At 37.2% G+C, this 15,946-nt stretch overlaps 1 protein-coding gene across 2 annotated transcripts in view; it reads right to left on the bottom strand.

Annotated features, from left to right (window-relative positions):
* The window catches only part of OCA2 (OCA2 melanosomal transmembrane protein), a 171,123-nt gene that overhangs the window by 30,321 nt on the left and 124,856 nt on the right, over positions 1-15,946 (bottom strand). For both annotated transcript variants that reach the window (XM_027674837.1, XM_027674838.1), the window contains one exon: positions 7,688-7,781. In XM_027674837.1, the coding sequence (XP_027530638.1) occupies positions 7,688-7,781 (94 nt within the window). The remainder of the gene's footprint in view (positions 1-7,687; positions 7,782-15,946) is intronic.

Below are 15,946 nucleotides of genomic sequence, written 5' to 3'. Positions count from 1 at the left end.
ATCTCAAACCTTTCAAACTTCAATTGTGGGGCTGCAACTTCACCCCACAGGGAAGGACTCCTTTCCTTGAGCAGTGGTAGAAACAACAACTGACTGTAACCCCCATTTTCCGTCCCCCTGCACTGCTGGGGGGGGAGGAGGAGGGAGAACATCGAAGGAAGGGGGATGGGGGGAAGGTGTTTTTAAGATTATTTTACTTCTCACTCTTTTGCTCTGATCCTGTTTGTAATAAATTTAATTAATATCCCCACTTTGAGACTTTTGCCTGTGATGGTGATCAGTAAGTGGCCTCTCTCAGCTCTTAACTCATCAGTCCTTAGCCGTTTCTTTTTCTCCTCTGTCCAGTTGCAGAGGGGAGTGAGAGAGCTACTGTAGTGAGTACCTGGCATCCAGCCAGAGTCAACCCACTACAACCTGTTAGACTGTGTTCAGTTTGGGGTCCTCTAACATAGGAAAGACATGGACCAGCTGGAGGTACCTCACAGAGGATCACCAAGGCAGTGGGGGGTGCTGCCTTTGCCCCATGCGGAGAAGCTGGGGGAGCAGGGCTGGGTCAGCCTGGAGAAGAGGCAGCTGCAGGGGCAATTAGCAATGTGCCAAGCACCTGCAAGGGGTGACTGAGAAGCTGGAGCTGTGCTCCTTGTGGTGGTGTGTGGCAGGACAGTGAGAGAAAACTGGCACAAGTTAAAACAAGAGAGAAAGATTTTCCCCATAGAGAAGACCAGGCAGGGGAGCAGGTTGCCCTAAGAGGCTGTGCTGTTTCTATGCAGCCCACAGCTGACCCTGCTTTGAGCCCAAGACAAGATAAAAGATCTCCTAAAGTCCATTCCAACCTGAATCTTTCAATGATTTTTCTTTGATCCTATGATAAGATACTACTTCCATAAGCCTATCCCATAATATTGAAGTGATATATGTCTGGAGAATCAGTGCTTCCTATGGAGCCCAGTGAAACACTGGATCATGGAAACTGCATTTTAAATGCCCTTTTTCAAAATCTTACAGGACGAAACATGTACATTTCACAGAATTTAAAAGATAAAATCACAATAAAATTTTAATACCTAAATCACATAGCCTTATTTTAAGATGAGTGAGATGACAAGTATTTAAATCCCATCATTCTTTACTGGAAACTAATCCAAAAGACTTCACAGCAATAAGAGAAGAAAAAAGTAATACTTGTATGTCCATAGGCCAAACAATTGAAAGTTAAGCTTTGCTTAGAAGAGATAGGAACGTTTTAAGCTCCACGAACACTTCCCGGTGCAGATAAATCATGTTTAAAGTTGGAAAAGTAAATATCCTCTTACTGTAAGGCTCAAAATACTACTTTTCTCCCTTTTTCCTAAAAATAGGAAAGGCAAATCCACATTCAATTACATTTCCACTTACACTGTTTGTTGACCTTGAATAAAATCAAACCAAACATTAAAAAAACCCAAACCACCCTTAACTCAGGAAATATTCTTAAAATGGTGTGCACTGCACTATTTCAGGAATACTTATTGCCATGCAGTTTGAATCAAGCTATGCAAGTATTTAAAATAAGCAGCATTCACTGTATTCAATTGCCACAGATATCGACGTAATATTTGTTTGAGAGCAGTTGGATCAGTTAGATCAACACTGATGCCTTAAAATATGGCACTGATTGCTGGTGGATAGCCCAGAGAAAACTACCATTCTTCTTAAGAAAACCAGATTAGAACCTAATAATGAAAGATGAATACATACTGAACTACCTTTCTTGCTCTATTGAGTGAACAGCTGAAAGTTGTTTATAGCTTTGCCCTTTCTAGCATAACGGTAAACAGGATGTTAAAATCTAGATCACGTTTGTGAAACGGAGTTCCCTAAGTCTGATAATTAGAGATTTTCATATGTAATTGCATTTGAAATTTAGGATTAAAATGAGCTATTAAAAAAAACCCTTATATTTTTCTTACACATGTAAAAAAATCTAAATAAAGATAAAAACAAGCTTTATTAAACCTAAGAGATCCAGATTTTTAAAGATAGAAATTTTCTGAAGGAAAAGTTGTGAAAGGCTAAAACTTGCTCATGTATTAATGCATTTTTTTTGAGAGTGCTTTATCAAGTGCTGCATTTGCATTTATTTTAAAAGAAGAAATCTGTTATCATATCAAGGTTTTATATTTAAACCATGACCAGTTAGTCTTCCTTATTGATCAGAAGAGTAGTTGGAAGTGAGATTGAGATAACTTTGGTATCATGATCATTAAAACTTTACTCAGCAGTTCACTGAATCTTCCTCAGTTACTTTGAACAGCCTCAAATTCTACCTTCTGGAGCTGCACAGTTGATCAGAAAGCTCACAGGTGAATTGTGTTCAGGTGTTTGGATACCACATTGCTCAACCAAAGTCTCCATCACAGAAATTCATACCCAAAATGCAGGGTTGGTTTTATTCTGATCAGAATCAGCCTTAGAAGAGCAACAGCATATTTGTGGCACAGAGTGATGTTAATAGCAAGAAAATAGGAGAAAAAGTCACTAAATTATCAAGAATTAAAAGGACAACAGCTGTCTAAATACATAATCTAGTAGAGACGTTTATATGGCTTTACAAGTCCCAAATTTTTTTAAAACAGTTATTTTCAATAAGTTGTGTAAATGGGATACATAGATGGTAGCAAAGAACGAGACATTTGTCCTCCCACATCCATGAATGACAGTTCGTATGGGAAGCACTGTTTCACAGTCTTTATGTCCAAATGCTCTCAAGCATGGATAAATAGGATATCCTACTGAAAATGTTTTTGCTGTGAATACCTCCCAAAACTAATTCTATGACAAAATCAAATTCTTTCCTAAGCTATTATCAGAAACCAATATTTTTTGACACTTCCAAATTATGGTTACTCCCAGAGAAGATAGAGAATATTAGTTCCTCTCTGCAGATGGCATATGAAGGGAGAGCAATGACAGAAAAACACAAAACCTGAAAATATGCACAGTGCCTTCAGGATCATGCCCAGCTGACCTTACAGCTGTACTCTAAATTAGGATTTTAGGCTCATACCCTGGTCCTCTGGGCAGACTGATTTCCTCGTGTATCAAGTCATCTCTCCCATATTCTTATCCCTTTACATAGAGTTATCCAATCCATTCTTCCCTTACCAATATATCCAGCACTATGATAGAGTCACAGTCAGTCAAAATTTGCTTGAAATAAAATTAGAGTATTTCCCATAATACTCACTTTATTTTTTTTGTCAGATAGAAAAAAAGAATCACAGATAAACGATGAACCTATCACATTATGCATCATGGACACAGAGGGGTGATTGGTACTGAATTGCAATAGGATGAAGGAACATAACTTATTTTATGTTTGAAGTACTATGTATCTTTATAAGCTTATAAATGCCATTCTTATGGAGAAAATTAAAATCAAGCTGTCAAATTTATTGGCAAGTAGAAAAAAGATAATTAAGGCCCCTACAGCAATGAGAACTTGTTATGCTATGCAGCTGGAATAAAAATTTTCATTGGTAACAAAAAGATTTCTGTGCATTGTTTTCATATTCCACAGGGTGGTCTGACCTAGTAGAATGCCATATTGCAACAAATAAACTCAGACATATGTTAGTAAAAATTAAAAAAAACTGTCATGAAATGAAGCATCTAGATTAGCAGAGACATCTGCAATGCTATTTCTTTTATCTTATTCCTTGAGAAAAATAAAGCCCTATTGATTATTCTACAGTCTTAATTGATATTAAAATCATTATGTTAACCTCTAGAAGTCATCCAGGCAACAAGACTTATCTGACCATTTGCCAAGTGAAAGAGTTCTGTCCTACATTTGGGTGTTTCCTTTATATTAAGCTCTTATTTATGTTTAATGTTTCTTTGATAACTAGACTAAAATCATAATAGGCATATTATCTTTTCCTGCCTTCTGCTTACTCATACATGCTGCCTCTGAGCAATTATCTTCATATTATTAACACATCTGATGTTTTCTACAGGGTCAAGACTACAAAAAAAGTTGTGCTTTTCTCCAGAAGCATAACAATCATTTGTTTGCTCTGATGTTTGCTTGTTCTGATGCTTACCCTTGACCATATACAGCAAATATCCCACTGCTTTCTATCTCCTTTTCCAAACTCCATTGACTCACAATTCCTTCCATTTCTGCCACTTAAATATTTGTCTCTGTGTCCACAGTGTAGGAAAAGTAAAAGTATTTGAGGGGAGAACAGATATACTCACACTCATGTAATAAAAATGGAAACTGAAAGAGACTTGCATTTAACAGTGAGTAGCAAATTGAACAGGAATTTGAGATTGTCTAGCTTAACAAAGAAAAGGCAAATAGCTCTACATTTTGCATTAAATCTTATCTTTTTTAAATGTGAAAAAATAAGAAGACTGTGCCTGGAATGTCATGTTCAGCTCTGCTTTCTGAATTACTAGATGGATAATGAAATATTAGGGTACATCTAAGATTTTCTTTTTCAGGAAAGGAAAGATTAGAACACATAAATACACTTTGATGATGAAGTTTACAAGGTGGAAAAAGAGCATAATTTGGCTGGACTAATTACAAAAATGCAAGAGCATCTTTAAGTAAATTGCTATTCTGAGCTTGATCTTCCTAGGAGTCTCAATTTTCTTTTTGTCATAATCTAATTTTCTTTCCTTTTGAATTTTAATTATTCCAAATGAATCATCCAGTGCCAGTCATTCATTATCTGCCTTCAGATTTCTGGGGCTGGTTAAAAGCTGAATCCCTGAGTGGCTGACCTTGGAAGGCACCACTGGGGATCACAAGAACTTTGGGGAGCACTAGTGACTGGTCTCCAGTGGGACTTTGTGCTGCTGGTCACAGCACTGATAGCTTCTGCCTTTTCCACATTCTTTGTCAGCATGTAATTTTCCTGATCAGTGAGGCTCACACGTCCCCTATTCTTCCTTTTGCTGCTGATTTACCAGTAGAAGATCCTCTTAGTTTCCCTACCACCATGTCTAACAGATTTAAAGGTAAAAACACTTTCATGGTCTAAGTCTGTTACAGTATGGTATATTCTAAGGGGCATGTGAATCTTTTCATTTCAATAGAACATAATGAAAAAAGCTCACAAGGTCCGGAAATAGCAAGTTGAATTCATAGCAACCAAGAGATCTTTTCTCATAGGCAATCTTGCTCTTCCCCTTGTAAACACTGTTCAGACAGAAATGGTTTTTACATGTGTTGATGGGTAATGTCTCTCTCTTATACCTTCACTTCTCCCCTCCCTTGCTTTGTCTTGGCAAAGTACAGCTATCATACTCTACCCTATACTCTCTACTGAAGTTTGTTGTGGGAGTCGGGAGCTCGTTGAAGTGTGCTGTACAAGTTAAGGGCTTGTTAAGCCAGAGTTAAGACAATTATAGAATAAAGCATGTCCTTGACATGTGGACTGGTGTCTTTGTCCAGCCTGACAAGAATTTATAATGAACACCACCCCCAAATGGGTCATGACACCAGTCATGTCCAGCAGTCTGGGAGATAAGTGCACTCAGGTCCTAGAGCAGATACGACTCTTGGTCTAGGGAAAGAAGCAATTAGATGATGTTCTGAATGGGGAGCTTCCCCAGGAGGCTAGAGAGATTTCTGAAAGACTGTAGCATTCATGGTCATGCAGTCATGTGTCCCCCTAGCACAAGATTTCTTCTGATGAAGGCACTCCAGAGAGAAGTACATCAAGCTCATAAGACCACAGCATTTCCTGTACAGAAATTTGAGAGGGACAGAACACTACCAGCACAGGTTGCAATAAAGATATCTTAGCAAAAGACAGTCAGCAGAGGGTCATCATCTCCCACCACACATGGTATCCATGATTTTTCTCTGGTGGCTCAAAGGGTTTTGCAAGATGAGAGAGTAACAATGTGTGTCTATACTGGGAGAAGCGCTGCAGAGGGCCCTCGATGGGTATGTGAAACCTATTGAGTCAAACTGGGCAAACAAGGAAGAAATGCAGAAAATTCACTTAATGCTTTGAGACATCCTTCACAAATAAAAGTAAGTAAGATCAAAATCCTCAAGGGATATATGTAATACTTCTTAATGTCAGAAGAAGCCTCAAAAAATAGTGAATTTGGGCACATCTGACTGAAACAAATATTTGTTTGTTCAGGAAAAGTGGACTCTTATGTTCTTTCTTCTAATTAACATCCATTGCCATCTTCCTGAGACCACTATGGATTCAGTTCTCACATTTTTATTCACAATGTCTACAGCCTTTCCCAGTAATCGTTTCCACTAAAAGCATACATATAGAAGGCAACTTCAGAACATCTGTGTACTGTCATCAGTCTTCCCAAAGAAGAAACAGCAAACAGTTCTGAAGAGACTAGCCAGGCTTTACATCCTTGTTCCTTCAGTCAGTGCCACAGAAGCCTTAAGAACATTTCATTACAAAATCTACATAGGAGAGACATTGTTAATGCTACATATGAGTTAAATCCCCAAATGACAAGCTAAGCATCTGTGAAATAGGAACAGAACAATCCACAAGTCCATTATTGCTGTATCATAATCTTTTTTGTGCAAGGGGTTGACTTCCAAGAAGTTTGTTAGCTATCACTATGTACTACATAAGACTACCTTTCTAAAACATATCATCAGATGACTGTGGATGAAGATATATGAGTAGCACATGCTCATAGCAAAAATTTTAGCAACAGTAGTTCAGAGCACTTCTCTTTTTAGGGTTACCATTGGATCGGTTCCAGACAATACTGTATGATCACTCATATTAATAACACAGGTTTGAAGGCTTTGAGGTAAATAATACAGAGGAAGGCTGATAAAGCTGAGAAACTAAAACAAACAATGTAAAGAAAAAAAAATTGATGTGAACTCAACAGTATCCTTTGTCCTAAATATGCTGAAAAATAAGCAAGGAATTATGTTTTAGTTAAATCAACTACATTTTAAAATTGAACTTCATGTTTAGTACTCTGCTTGCTAGTTTCCATTTACAGCTTTCAACCACAGTCTCAAAAACTGGAGCTGTTTGGAAAAATATTAACCTGCTGTATGCATTAAGTACACCATGTGCCTTAAAAATTTGCTAATGAATGATCTGCAAATAAAATCCCATTATTAAACAACAGCTATCGATTATTAATTAAACAATAATTAAGCAACAACTTGAGCTATTACTAGCTGTTCATCACACTTTCACTCATAGTTGCTTAGCAGCTGGTCAAAAGAACTGCTTTTAGATAAATAGGTTTACTCATGGGATCATGAAATAAAAATTGACTCAGTCTAAATTAGAACATTCCAGTTTTGCTTGATAATAGAACACCCACAAAAATGTGCAGATAAGAACATAGGTTTAAACTGTATTTAACAGTAAAGCAACAATTTACTGTTGATACAAAGCTGAAGATTGAGGGTGATCAAAGCAGGAATTTCTGAGGCTTTATTTCTCCTGGAGTTACACTATGCTCTCACCACCTTCATGCATTCTATCAACATTACCTGAAAATAAAGTAATCTGACCTCCACCTGCATTTCAGTCACCAAAACCAAATTAGGAACACAAGTCTACTTTGTAGACCCTGTTTGTAGACAGAAACCAAATTTTTCCCCTTAGAAGATTCATGGTTTGCCTAGAGAAAAAACCCCATCACATTTAAGGTGATGAGTTTAAAATCGTACCTGAAAAACTCCATGAAAGAGAAGCCATAACCATGCTGTTCAGCAATTCCCGCACAGACAACATTTGCAGATGCTCCAATCAATGTTCCATTACCTGCAGTTCAGAAAAAAAATACCAGTTTATAGTTGTGCTCTGTTTCTTACTTTTCCTCTGTTTATTCTGTGCTAAAGTCTCAAGATGCTAGAAATGAGAAATTAATTTCCATTGTATAGACTTGGAAAGAAACTTACAGACAATATCTCCACATCCTATAAATAGCTTCATGCCTTGAAATATAAACCTGGTATTAATCTCTGATTCTACATAAGCCAGAAAAATAGGCAAGGAACATAACACCAAAACAGTTGTCAAAATGACACCAGAGACTTGCATTCAGATAAACTTCTTGATTTTTAGTTTTGCATACAAGAAGGTACCATCAGATGAGTTGGAAAGAAAAGACAAGATAGTTTGAGGATGCTAAGAAAAATTGATGCCTTTTTTGTTTATACAAATTTGACATTGATAAATTAGTGCCTTTTTTATAGACAAACTAACAAATTCCTGAGATTTATTTGGGGTTTTTTTTACAGAAATTTAAAACAAAATAAGTGAGACAATGGAAGGGAATGGACTGGTTTAAATCTCTCTGCTAAGGCAAAAGGATCACAAACCTGCTTACCTAATCACCATGGTGCTTTAATATATAATGGAACATAATTTCATTCAGTGAACTTCACCAAATTATTTTATACAAGTCCCCATAAGAGAGGAACACACAGAAAAAAAATAATTTGCCACGTTTACAATGTGCATCTATCCTCTTGGAAGAATAATACACCTCTCTTCTCCTAAGCCTTTTCCAGTAATTTATTTATTTCTGTGTTTCCTTTAAACTTTCAAGAATCTAGCAATGTAGTGAAGTCAGGTATTCAGAGCTCAGAAAGACTGACCCATTTTTCTATATCTTTGCCATGAGTCATACCTCAGACTTAAGACATGCTGCATACTTGACTTCTACAAAGCAGATGGCTTCAGCAAATATTTCTGATCTAAGGCACGACTCAGGAAGTGATAGTGACTCCTACATTCTGTTAACTGATATTTTGAACAAAGGAGGTAACAATCTAGGAGATTTTTTTTTATATTGTGGCAAGTCATCTCTTTTGTCATACATCACTACATTAACAATCCATTATTCTAAGCACAAGCCTTCCTTTGCTCTTGTTGGCATACAGTTACTCTTCTCACTTTGGTTCTGTTAAAAATTTCAGCTCCATGGAAACTCTTCTGGTCTGACTTTGAGAGAAACAGATGCAATTAATGTCCCAATTAATTGTTTTGACTTAGTAAATGCTTCAGATCACTCAGAGATCAGTTTACCAAAGAGTATCTCAGAATAAAGGTAGAAGTATTATTGCCCCAAGTATTTGCACATGGTACCCGTACGGCCTTCTGCATCTGAAAATGCACACAAAATGAGCAATTGTCCAAAAATATTCTTAAAAAATAGTAGAAAACTCTTAAATTCTAATAAAGTGATGTGCTATAGTTCAGATATTTTTGATTTGTCATTCTAGGGACAAAGAAACAACTTTGAGAAAAAACCTAGACTCCCAAATGTTGCTCAGGACTTTTTTTTATTATTATTATTATTTTTAGTTGATTTCCTGTGAGCCAAAGCTTTCCAATAAAAGGCCCCAGTATGGCCAAGATTTTTCCAACTGGGTCTGAAGAGAAAGCATGATTTTTATTTACTCCAAGTTGGTCAATTATCCACACAAAATAGGCAGCAAACTGAGATTTTCATCCTAGAGCAGAGATCTAAATAAGGGTATCTGTTGTCTCAGCTGAGTGGCCTAAGCAACACCTATTAAGAACAAGAGACTGGTTTTATTTTCTCAGCAGCAGCCTAAAACAGCTCTTGAGCAGATGCCACTACGGAAGAAGAAAGAAGCTGAAAATTTCTTGAGATGAGAAAAGCATTCCACTACACTCCCTGCAATACCAAATAGACATTTTATTCCATACATTTAATTGTCCCTTTATTTTTTTATTCCTATTTATTTCTGTTCTACCAGGAGCTATGCTAGGTGAGCTGCTTCCTAGTTGCTCTGTTTTTAAGACTTTGACATTGCAAAGGATCTGGAGCTCAGTGCAGAGGTCTTGTCTGTCTACGAGGAATTCTGCTGATGTTGGTGAAACTGCACATCAATACAAGGGTGTATCCTTAGTGATCATAAAAGTATTATGATCATTCTTGTGAGACATCAAGGACTATTTGTGAGCTCAGCTTCTTATCAAACACAGTGAATCACCCCCACACCCATGCACACGTGCTTCAGGTGTGGAGAAAAAAGGATGACTAAGCTTACTAGAGGAACAGAAACCTTTAAAAAACAGTGTCTAGCACTGGTCATTAGAAATGGCACAGCTCATTCCCTTGCCCTCTCTTTGCCTCAAAGTATATCTTAATTATTTTAATGCGTGATTAAAAATATTAAATTGGACGTGGTACAACAGTGCTCCTGGCAGTTACTGGCATGAGAAAGCCAATACACAAAGCATGTGGCTTAATGCAAAAACAGAACAAATGAATGCAGCTGATGTTATTAGAGGAGTCAGGCAGGAACACTTTAGGAATTTTCAATTCCAAAGTAATCACTACTCTACAGCCTCCAAACATTTCATAAGAGGTTTCTGCTCTATGTGTAGCAAAATCAGTCATCACTCTCAGAATATTATTACTGTAGACAAGGATCATAGCTCTGGCTTCAAATTAAAGAAAGGGAACTGAAACTGCACTTGTCCCATGGCTGTGAGTAGATACGGTTGAGATCTCCGATCAGCGTGCACTCTCCTATACTGTATATAGGTTATAGTAATACCTTCACATAATGAAGTATTATGGAAAGAGTTTCTATTTCAGCAGTGAATTGATTTCCCCAAGTAGATTTCACTTGAGAAGAAATCGTCACCTTAAATGTTATCTGAGAGGAGCAGCAATTCTTTTTTATTTGTTTGGAGCGTGTGTGCAGTTTAATTAGGTACCGGCTCAGCAGGCTTCAAAGAACAACACTGAAATTAACAACAGAGGCAAACTTTTGTTTTGCCTCCCAGGAACATCTGTCTCCACGGCACAGGTTTAATGGCCAGTCTTCGTGAACGAAGATTTTGGGAAAGGTCTTTTACCTTTCCAGCCTGCGCAATGGATTTTTTTTTTTTTTTAGGTGAGACACAGCATGCACTGAACTGAGCCCACCCTTTAATCCTAAGGTTCATCTGCCGGGGCCAAGCAAGCTTGGACAATGGCAGTGAGGTCCTCAGGACGTAGGTTTGTTTAGAGTGACCTTCTCATAGATGAATGGCCTCACAGGGCTAACGGGCTCCATCTGCCCGGGGGACTGGGATTTGAACCTGGGTCGCAGCGGTGAGAGTCCTGCATGCTAACCACTAGGCCACCAGGGGTCCCCTACGGCACAGGTTTAAGTCAGTAGTGAAACAGCAACACTATGACTTCGGAATCATGCAAAACTCAAGACTAGGTTAATGTACACAGAAACCTACACATGTTAAACTCATTCAAATTGATGCAAATTAAGAATAAGCATTTTTTAGGACTTTACCCAATCTTGACTTCAACTTCATATCATCTGCAATCTTAAGAATAATTCAGCTTAAAAAGACTCCTCCTTGCTTGTTTGTATGATCAAAATAAAATAATGCATGGATGAAACAATAATACTGCAATAACCAATCTGTTTTGATGAATCCTATTGTAACGTTTTGTTGACTCCTACTGTAACTCATCCTTTGTTGCAAGGCAGATGGTTATTAAGAAACTGGTTTCACTACAGTGAATTATATGTTATTTTTGTAATATCAATAGGTTGTGATATGTATGAGGTAAGCAACACATTTTATCCTGAATATCTATTCTGCCTTTTATTCTTGATAGACTACATGCACTGATGTCAATACTAACTATGCTTAATAGCTTACAAGCATGAAATCAAGAGAGATCTTTTTCTTAATGAAAAAAACAATAATTCTCACTTTGAAGTGTGACCATAGAATGATACAGATGCTTAAACACATGCTGCTACCTAAGCTACAGAGAAGAAAATGACAGAGGAATCCTCAGAGATCATATGCATTTTTCCATGGAACTGCTCTAGCTTTGCTCAATCATTGCAGAAACACAATAGAAGGTTCTGCTTCTGTCTAGAAAAGGTGACATAAAAGTTTCTTTCTGGTATTTCTCAAGAAAATTACTTCAAATATATTTAGAGAATGTGAAATCAATTGCAAGTATAAGGCAGTATTCAACAGTTTTAGTTAAGAACAAATCTATCAAGAAATATCCAAGCCCCACACATAAAAACATGCTTTTGCATCTCCAGCTAACTTAGAGCTACAAGCAGGAAGATGTTGACAAGGTCTAACAAGGTGATTTGATACCTGCACTATCCACCAGCCCTGCCTCTTCAAGCCTTCTGCTCCCACTTGCAGCTACTTCTTTGCAACCCAGTGCTCAGCTATTACCCTCTGCTACATCACTGTTTCAGAGACTGCCAAATGCAAACCCAAAGCCTGCATACCACACAGAATGCATCTCCCTTGGGCCCAGACAGCCTCTCTCCCAGTACCCAGAGTTTGCCCAAGTCGCTATAACCTGCAATGCACTGAAAATCAATGCTAGGAGAACCGACGAGGCTTACTGAAGGAAAGGGCAGGGAAATCAGATTAGAATCATACAAGAAAAGCGAGAGAGTTTGCAGCAATAACTTGCTTCATCTCACTTTAAACCTCATTCTCAGTTGTTGATTTTTACTTGTCAGCAGCACATTTATTATATCTAAATATTGTTAGTTCTCAGAAGTCCCTTTGGTATTGCCTCTGTCAAGAGCAAGCCTAACCCTTGTGTTTGCTGCATTAATATGTTTGCTTGGAGAATCACCTCAAAGTGCCTGGCAGGATTAGTATTTATTGCTCAAAGCACTGAGAAATCAAAGGGAAGGGATTATCACAAATAAAGATGTTTGACCTAGCGTGAGCAGCCTTCATAAACAGTAACTTTCTTGAATATAAAGGAGATAATACCTTGGGTAACAGTAGGTGGAAAAAGTGGATGGTTTACAGAAAAGTTTTGTTTTGCTGTGAGAATCACAGACCACTTCCCTTCCACACGCTCTGACGGTGGAGAACAAGCTATACCTGTGCTCAACTGGGAGACTTTCTGCATTTTCTCTTGCCTATATCTCTGACCAGCTAGTGTAGAAGCAAAAAGACTACCCTATTTTCATGCCAACAAAAGCCCTGAAAAGAGCTTTTCCCTGGCCTTTGGAAAGCATCTGTGACAGGCCCAGTTTTACATAGCACAGCTGTTCTCACTGCTCTGTCCAGACAAGTGTTCTCTTTCTGAAACCAGGAGTTTGCTATAGTCATGAATAATTTTAGGGTGAGGATTCTCAGCCCTGCTTTTTGCTGTAATTAAGCCATCTCATTACAGCATCATAGCAAAACTTACTGAAGGAAGCCAAGTCCTTCCTTCCAATCCATTTTTAAAAGAATTCTGTGCAATCTCCCATATACTTTACATCATTAAATAAAGGTAGAATGATGTGACTGGCTTCTTTTCCATAGCATATTCCATTTCTCTACTTAAAGTATAGACTGAGCAAATGTAGCAAGTCTGCCAAAGTGAACACTGACCAGTTCTGTCCAGTTCTGGTTTTGATTAGCCTTACAGGAGACAGCCTTCATAGCTTTCAAAAATTTTCAGTTTCACATAAAAGTAAACCAGATTTGCCTCATGAAAAAAAAAGCCATTTATATTCATCTGTTAAATGTCCACAAGTCTTTAATATGTTCTAATAATATGCAAGTCTTGAATACCTTAATATTTTTTTATGTGTTAAAATTAACAAGCCCTGGATAATCAAACTTTGCAGTCAATAAAGAACAGAATCAAGGCCAATTAAACCATTAGCAGTCCCTAGAAGTCCCAGTCAAGACACAGGCATGCATGAACTCATTCCATACTGTTACTTGTGATAGCCGGCAGTCTTATGATACCAACATTTTTTTCTTTTGCTGATTTGGAAACTTTTTGAATGGTATGTTTCTACATAAATGCATAAACATGTACTTTATACAAAAAAAAAAAGATTAAAGAATGCAAACGAAAATCTTGGGTTAACTTATCCAAAAAGTTCATTGAACTGCATTCAACTCAATGCTTTTAATGAGATGAAATTTACCATTTTTTATCACCACTACAACACCACCAGCAAGAGTGGTGTTAGTTAGTTACTGGAAGATTTGCACTAGTCAATGCTCATTGCTTCTTTTTTGCTATGAGAGGAAAAGGTGAAATTTAAATTTTTCATTTTTCTAGCAAAAGTGTGAAATAAATAAGGTGAGTTGCTGAACATCCTGCACTTGCTACTTTAATGACATAAACAAATCAATAAACGTCTATCAAATCCAGACATCTGTAAAAGATACATAAGACCTGAGGTGATCACTAAAGCCACTTCTCAAAGTCAACCTACCCAGTACAAGCATAAAACAAACTAGTACAATGATGGATAATATCAGCAGTGTACTCTGACATGCCATTCCCCCATGCTTTGAGACACATATTAAAATAGGTTCCATTTAAAGCTTTTAATGCTGCACACAAGTCCCAGTTTGCACATATTTTATCTCGGATTTTTAGATTCAGAGACTAAAACTATGTCAACTCAATTTCACAGCTTTGCCACATGTGACACTATTAGAGACCAAATATTGAAAAATTGTTTTATGTGTAGAAACCTGGCATAAAAGTACATTATTCAACTTTATCGTAACTTACTTTGAAGCTAAGCAGCACACAAAAAATATTCCCAAAATAACAAAACTGTGTCCCTCCATTAAGTTATTTTCAAATATTTAGCTGCTTTAAATTCAGATTCTACCTTGAATCACATTGATGTTCAGTCAGAGCCTACCTGTTATGATTTGCTATAGTTCAAGTGCCTTGTTTAAAACTGTTTCACAACTTCTCTTCCCAACACCTAATGCTTTAGGTGTGCTAACTGCAACTGTGCTGGAGAGATTTATTAATATATACATAAATAATATCTGGAGCATGATTATAACTTTCCTTAGTGTCATACAGAGAGTCTGATTCCTCAATATAAATCAATATGAATATTGCAAACCAAGATTTTTTTCACCTCAAGGTGCAGAGGAGAGGTGCCTGGAAAGCATATGCAGAAGAAGGAAAGTAGATGGTCCAGTATTATCTTCTGCACTTAAGTGTTTTGAAGCTTGCAATAGTTTCCCTGCCTTGTTCTGTCTGATAGCCCAAGTGTTACCTTCTAACTGAATATACCTCTTCTGCTGACAGCTATTCAGAGTCTGTATTCTCATATTGCAGCAACTCACCAATACAACATAATGAGATTGTCTGTTCCACATAATTCTGAAAACAGAAACGACCAAGGCTTCTGGAAAGAATTTTCTGTCATTTATGATAAAGAAATGTACAAAGCAAGTAAAGAAAATTAAACACATCTCCACATATACTGTGTGGGAGCTTCAAATGCCAACTCTGATCACTATCCTATCTCTAGTTTGGAGAACGTTATAGCTTGCAGTTATTTTACACAGATTTAAAACCATTAATAGAAGCATTTCAAATTTATCAGTAATGCTAGCACTATAATCAAGTGATTTTGATGTTTGTTATAATTTTTTTTCTAAATCAGTATTACATATACATCTCTTTATTTGCATTTTAAAATATAAGATTTACCATCCAAACTATAAATCCTCATCAGTACAGCTGAAACAGGATCTGTTAGTCCATATACTTTATATTTCACGCTTAATGACATACATACATCTGCATATGCATGTCTGCCAAGGTAACTCTTTCTAAGCTTAGAAAAATGTCCTTGCTGAGAAAAATCTACTAGTTTCAGTACGGGGGTTATTTCCCATATTATCTCAGTGTTATAAAACCAAACAGGCCTCTGATATTGCCTTCATACAGTCAAACATAAGTCTGTCAAATGGACACACTCAGTTTTAGCTGGTTTTACATTCTAGGTTCACAACTTTCTTCTGTATATCTTCCATGTCACAGAGGATAATCTTTGGTAATCTTAAAGATCAGAGAACATCCTTCAGCTTCAGGGACTCTAGTAACTAGCCTGGATCTCACACCAAGGACTTCTCAGTACTGCTGGGCTTTAAGAAGCTCACACTTAAAAAGCATGAAGATA

Source organism: Neopelma chrysocephalum, unplaced genomic scaffold (assembly GCF_003984885.1).
Source record: "Neopelma chrysocephalum unplaced genomic scaffold, ASM398488v2 Primary Assembly neopelma1_25, whole genome shotgun sequence".
Classification (NCBI taxonomy): domain Eukaryota; kingdom Metazoa; phylum Chordata; class Aves; order Passeriformes; family Pipridae; genus Neopelma; species Neopelma chrysocephalum.
Note: the sequence above shows the minus strand (reverse complement) of the source record. Positions and strands in the feature narration are given on the sequence as shown.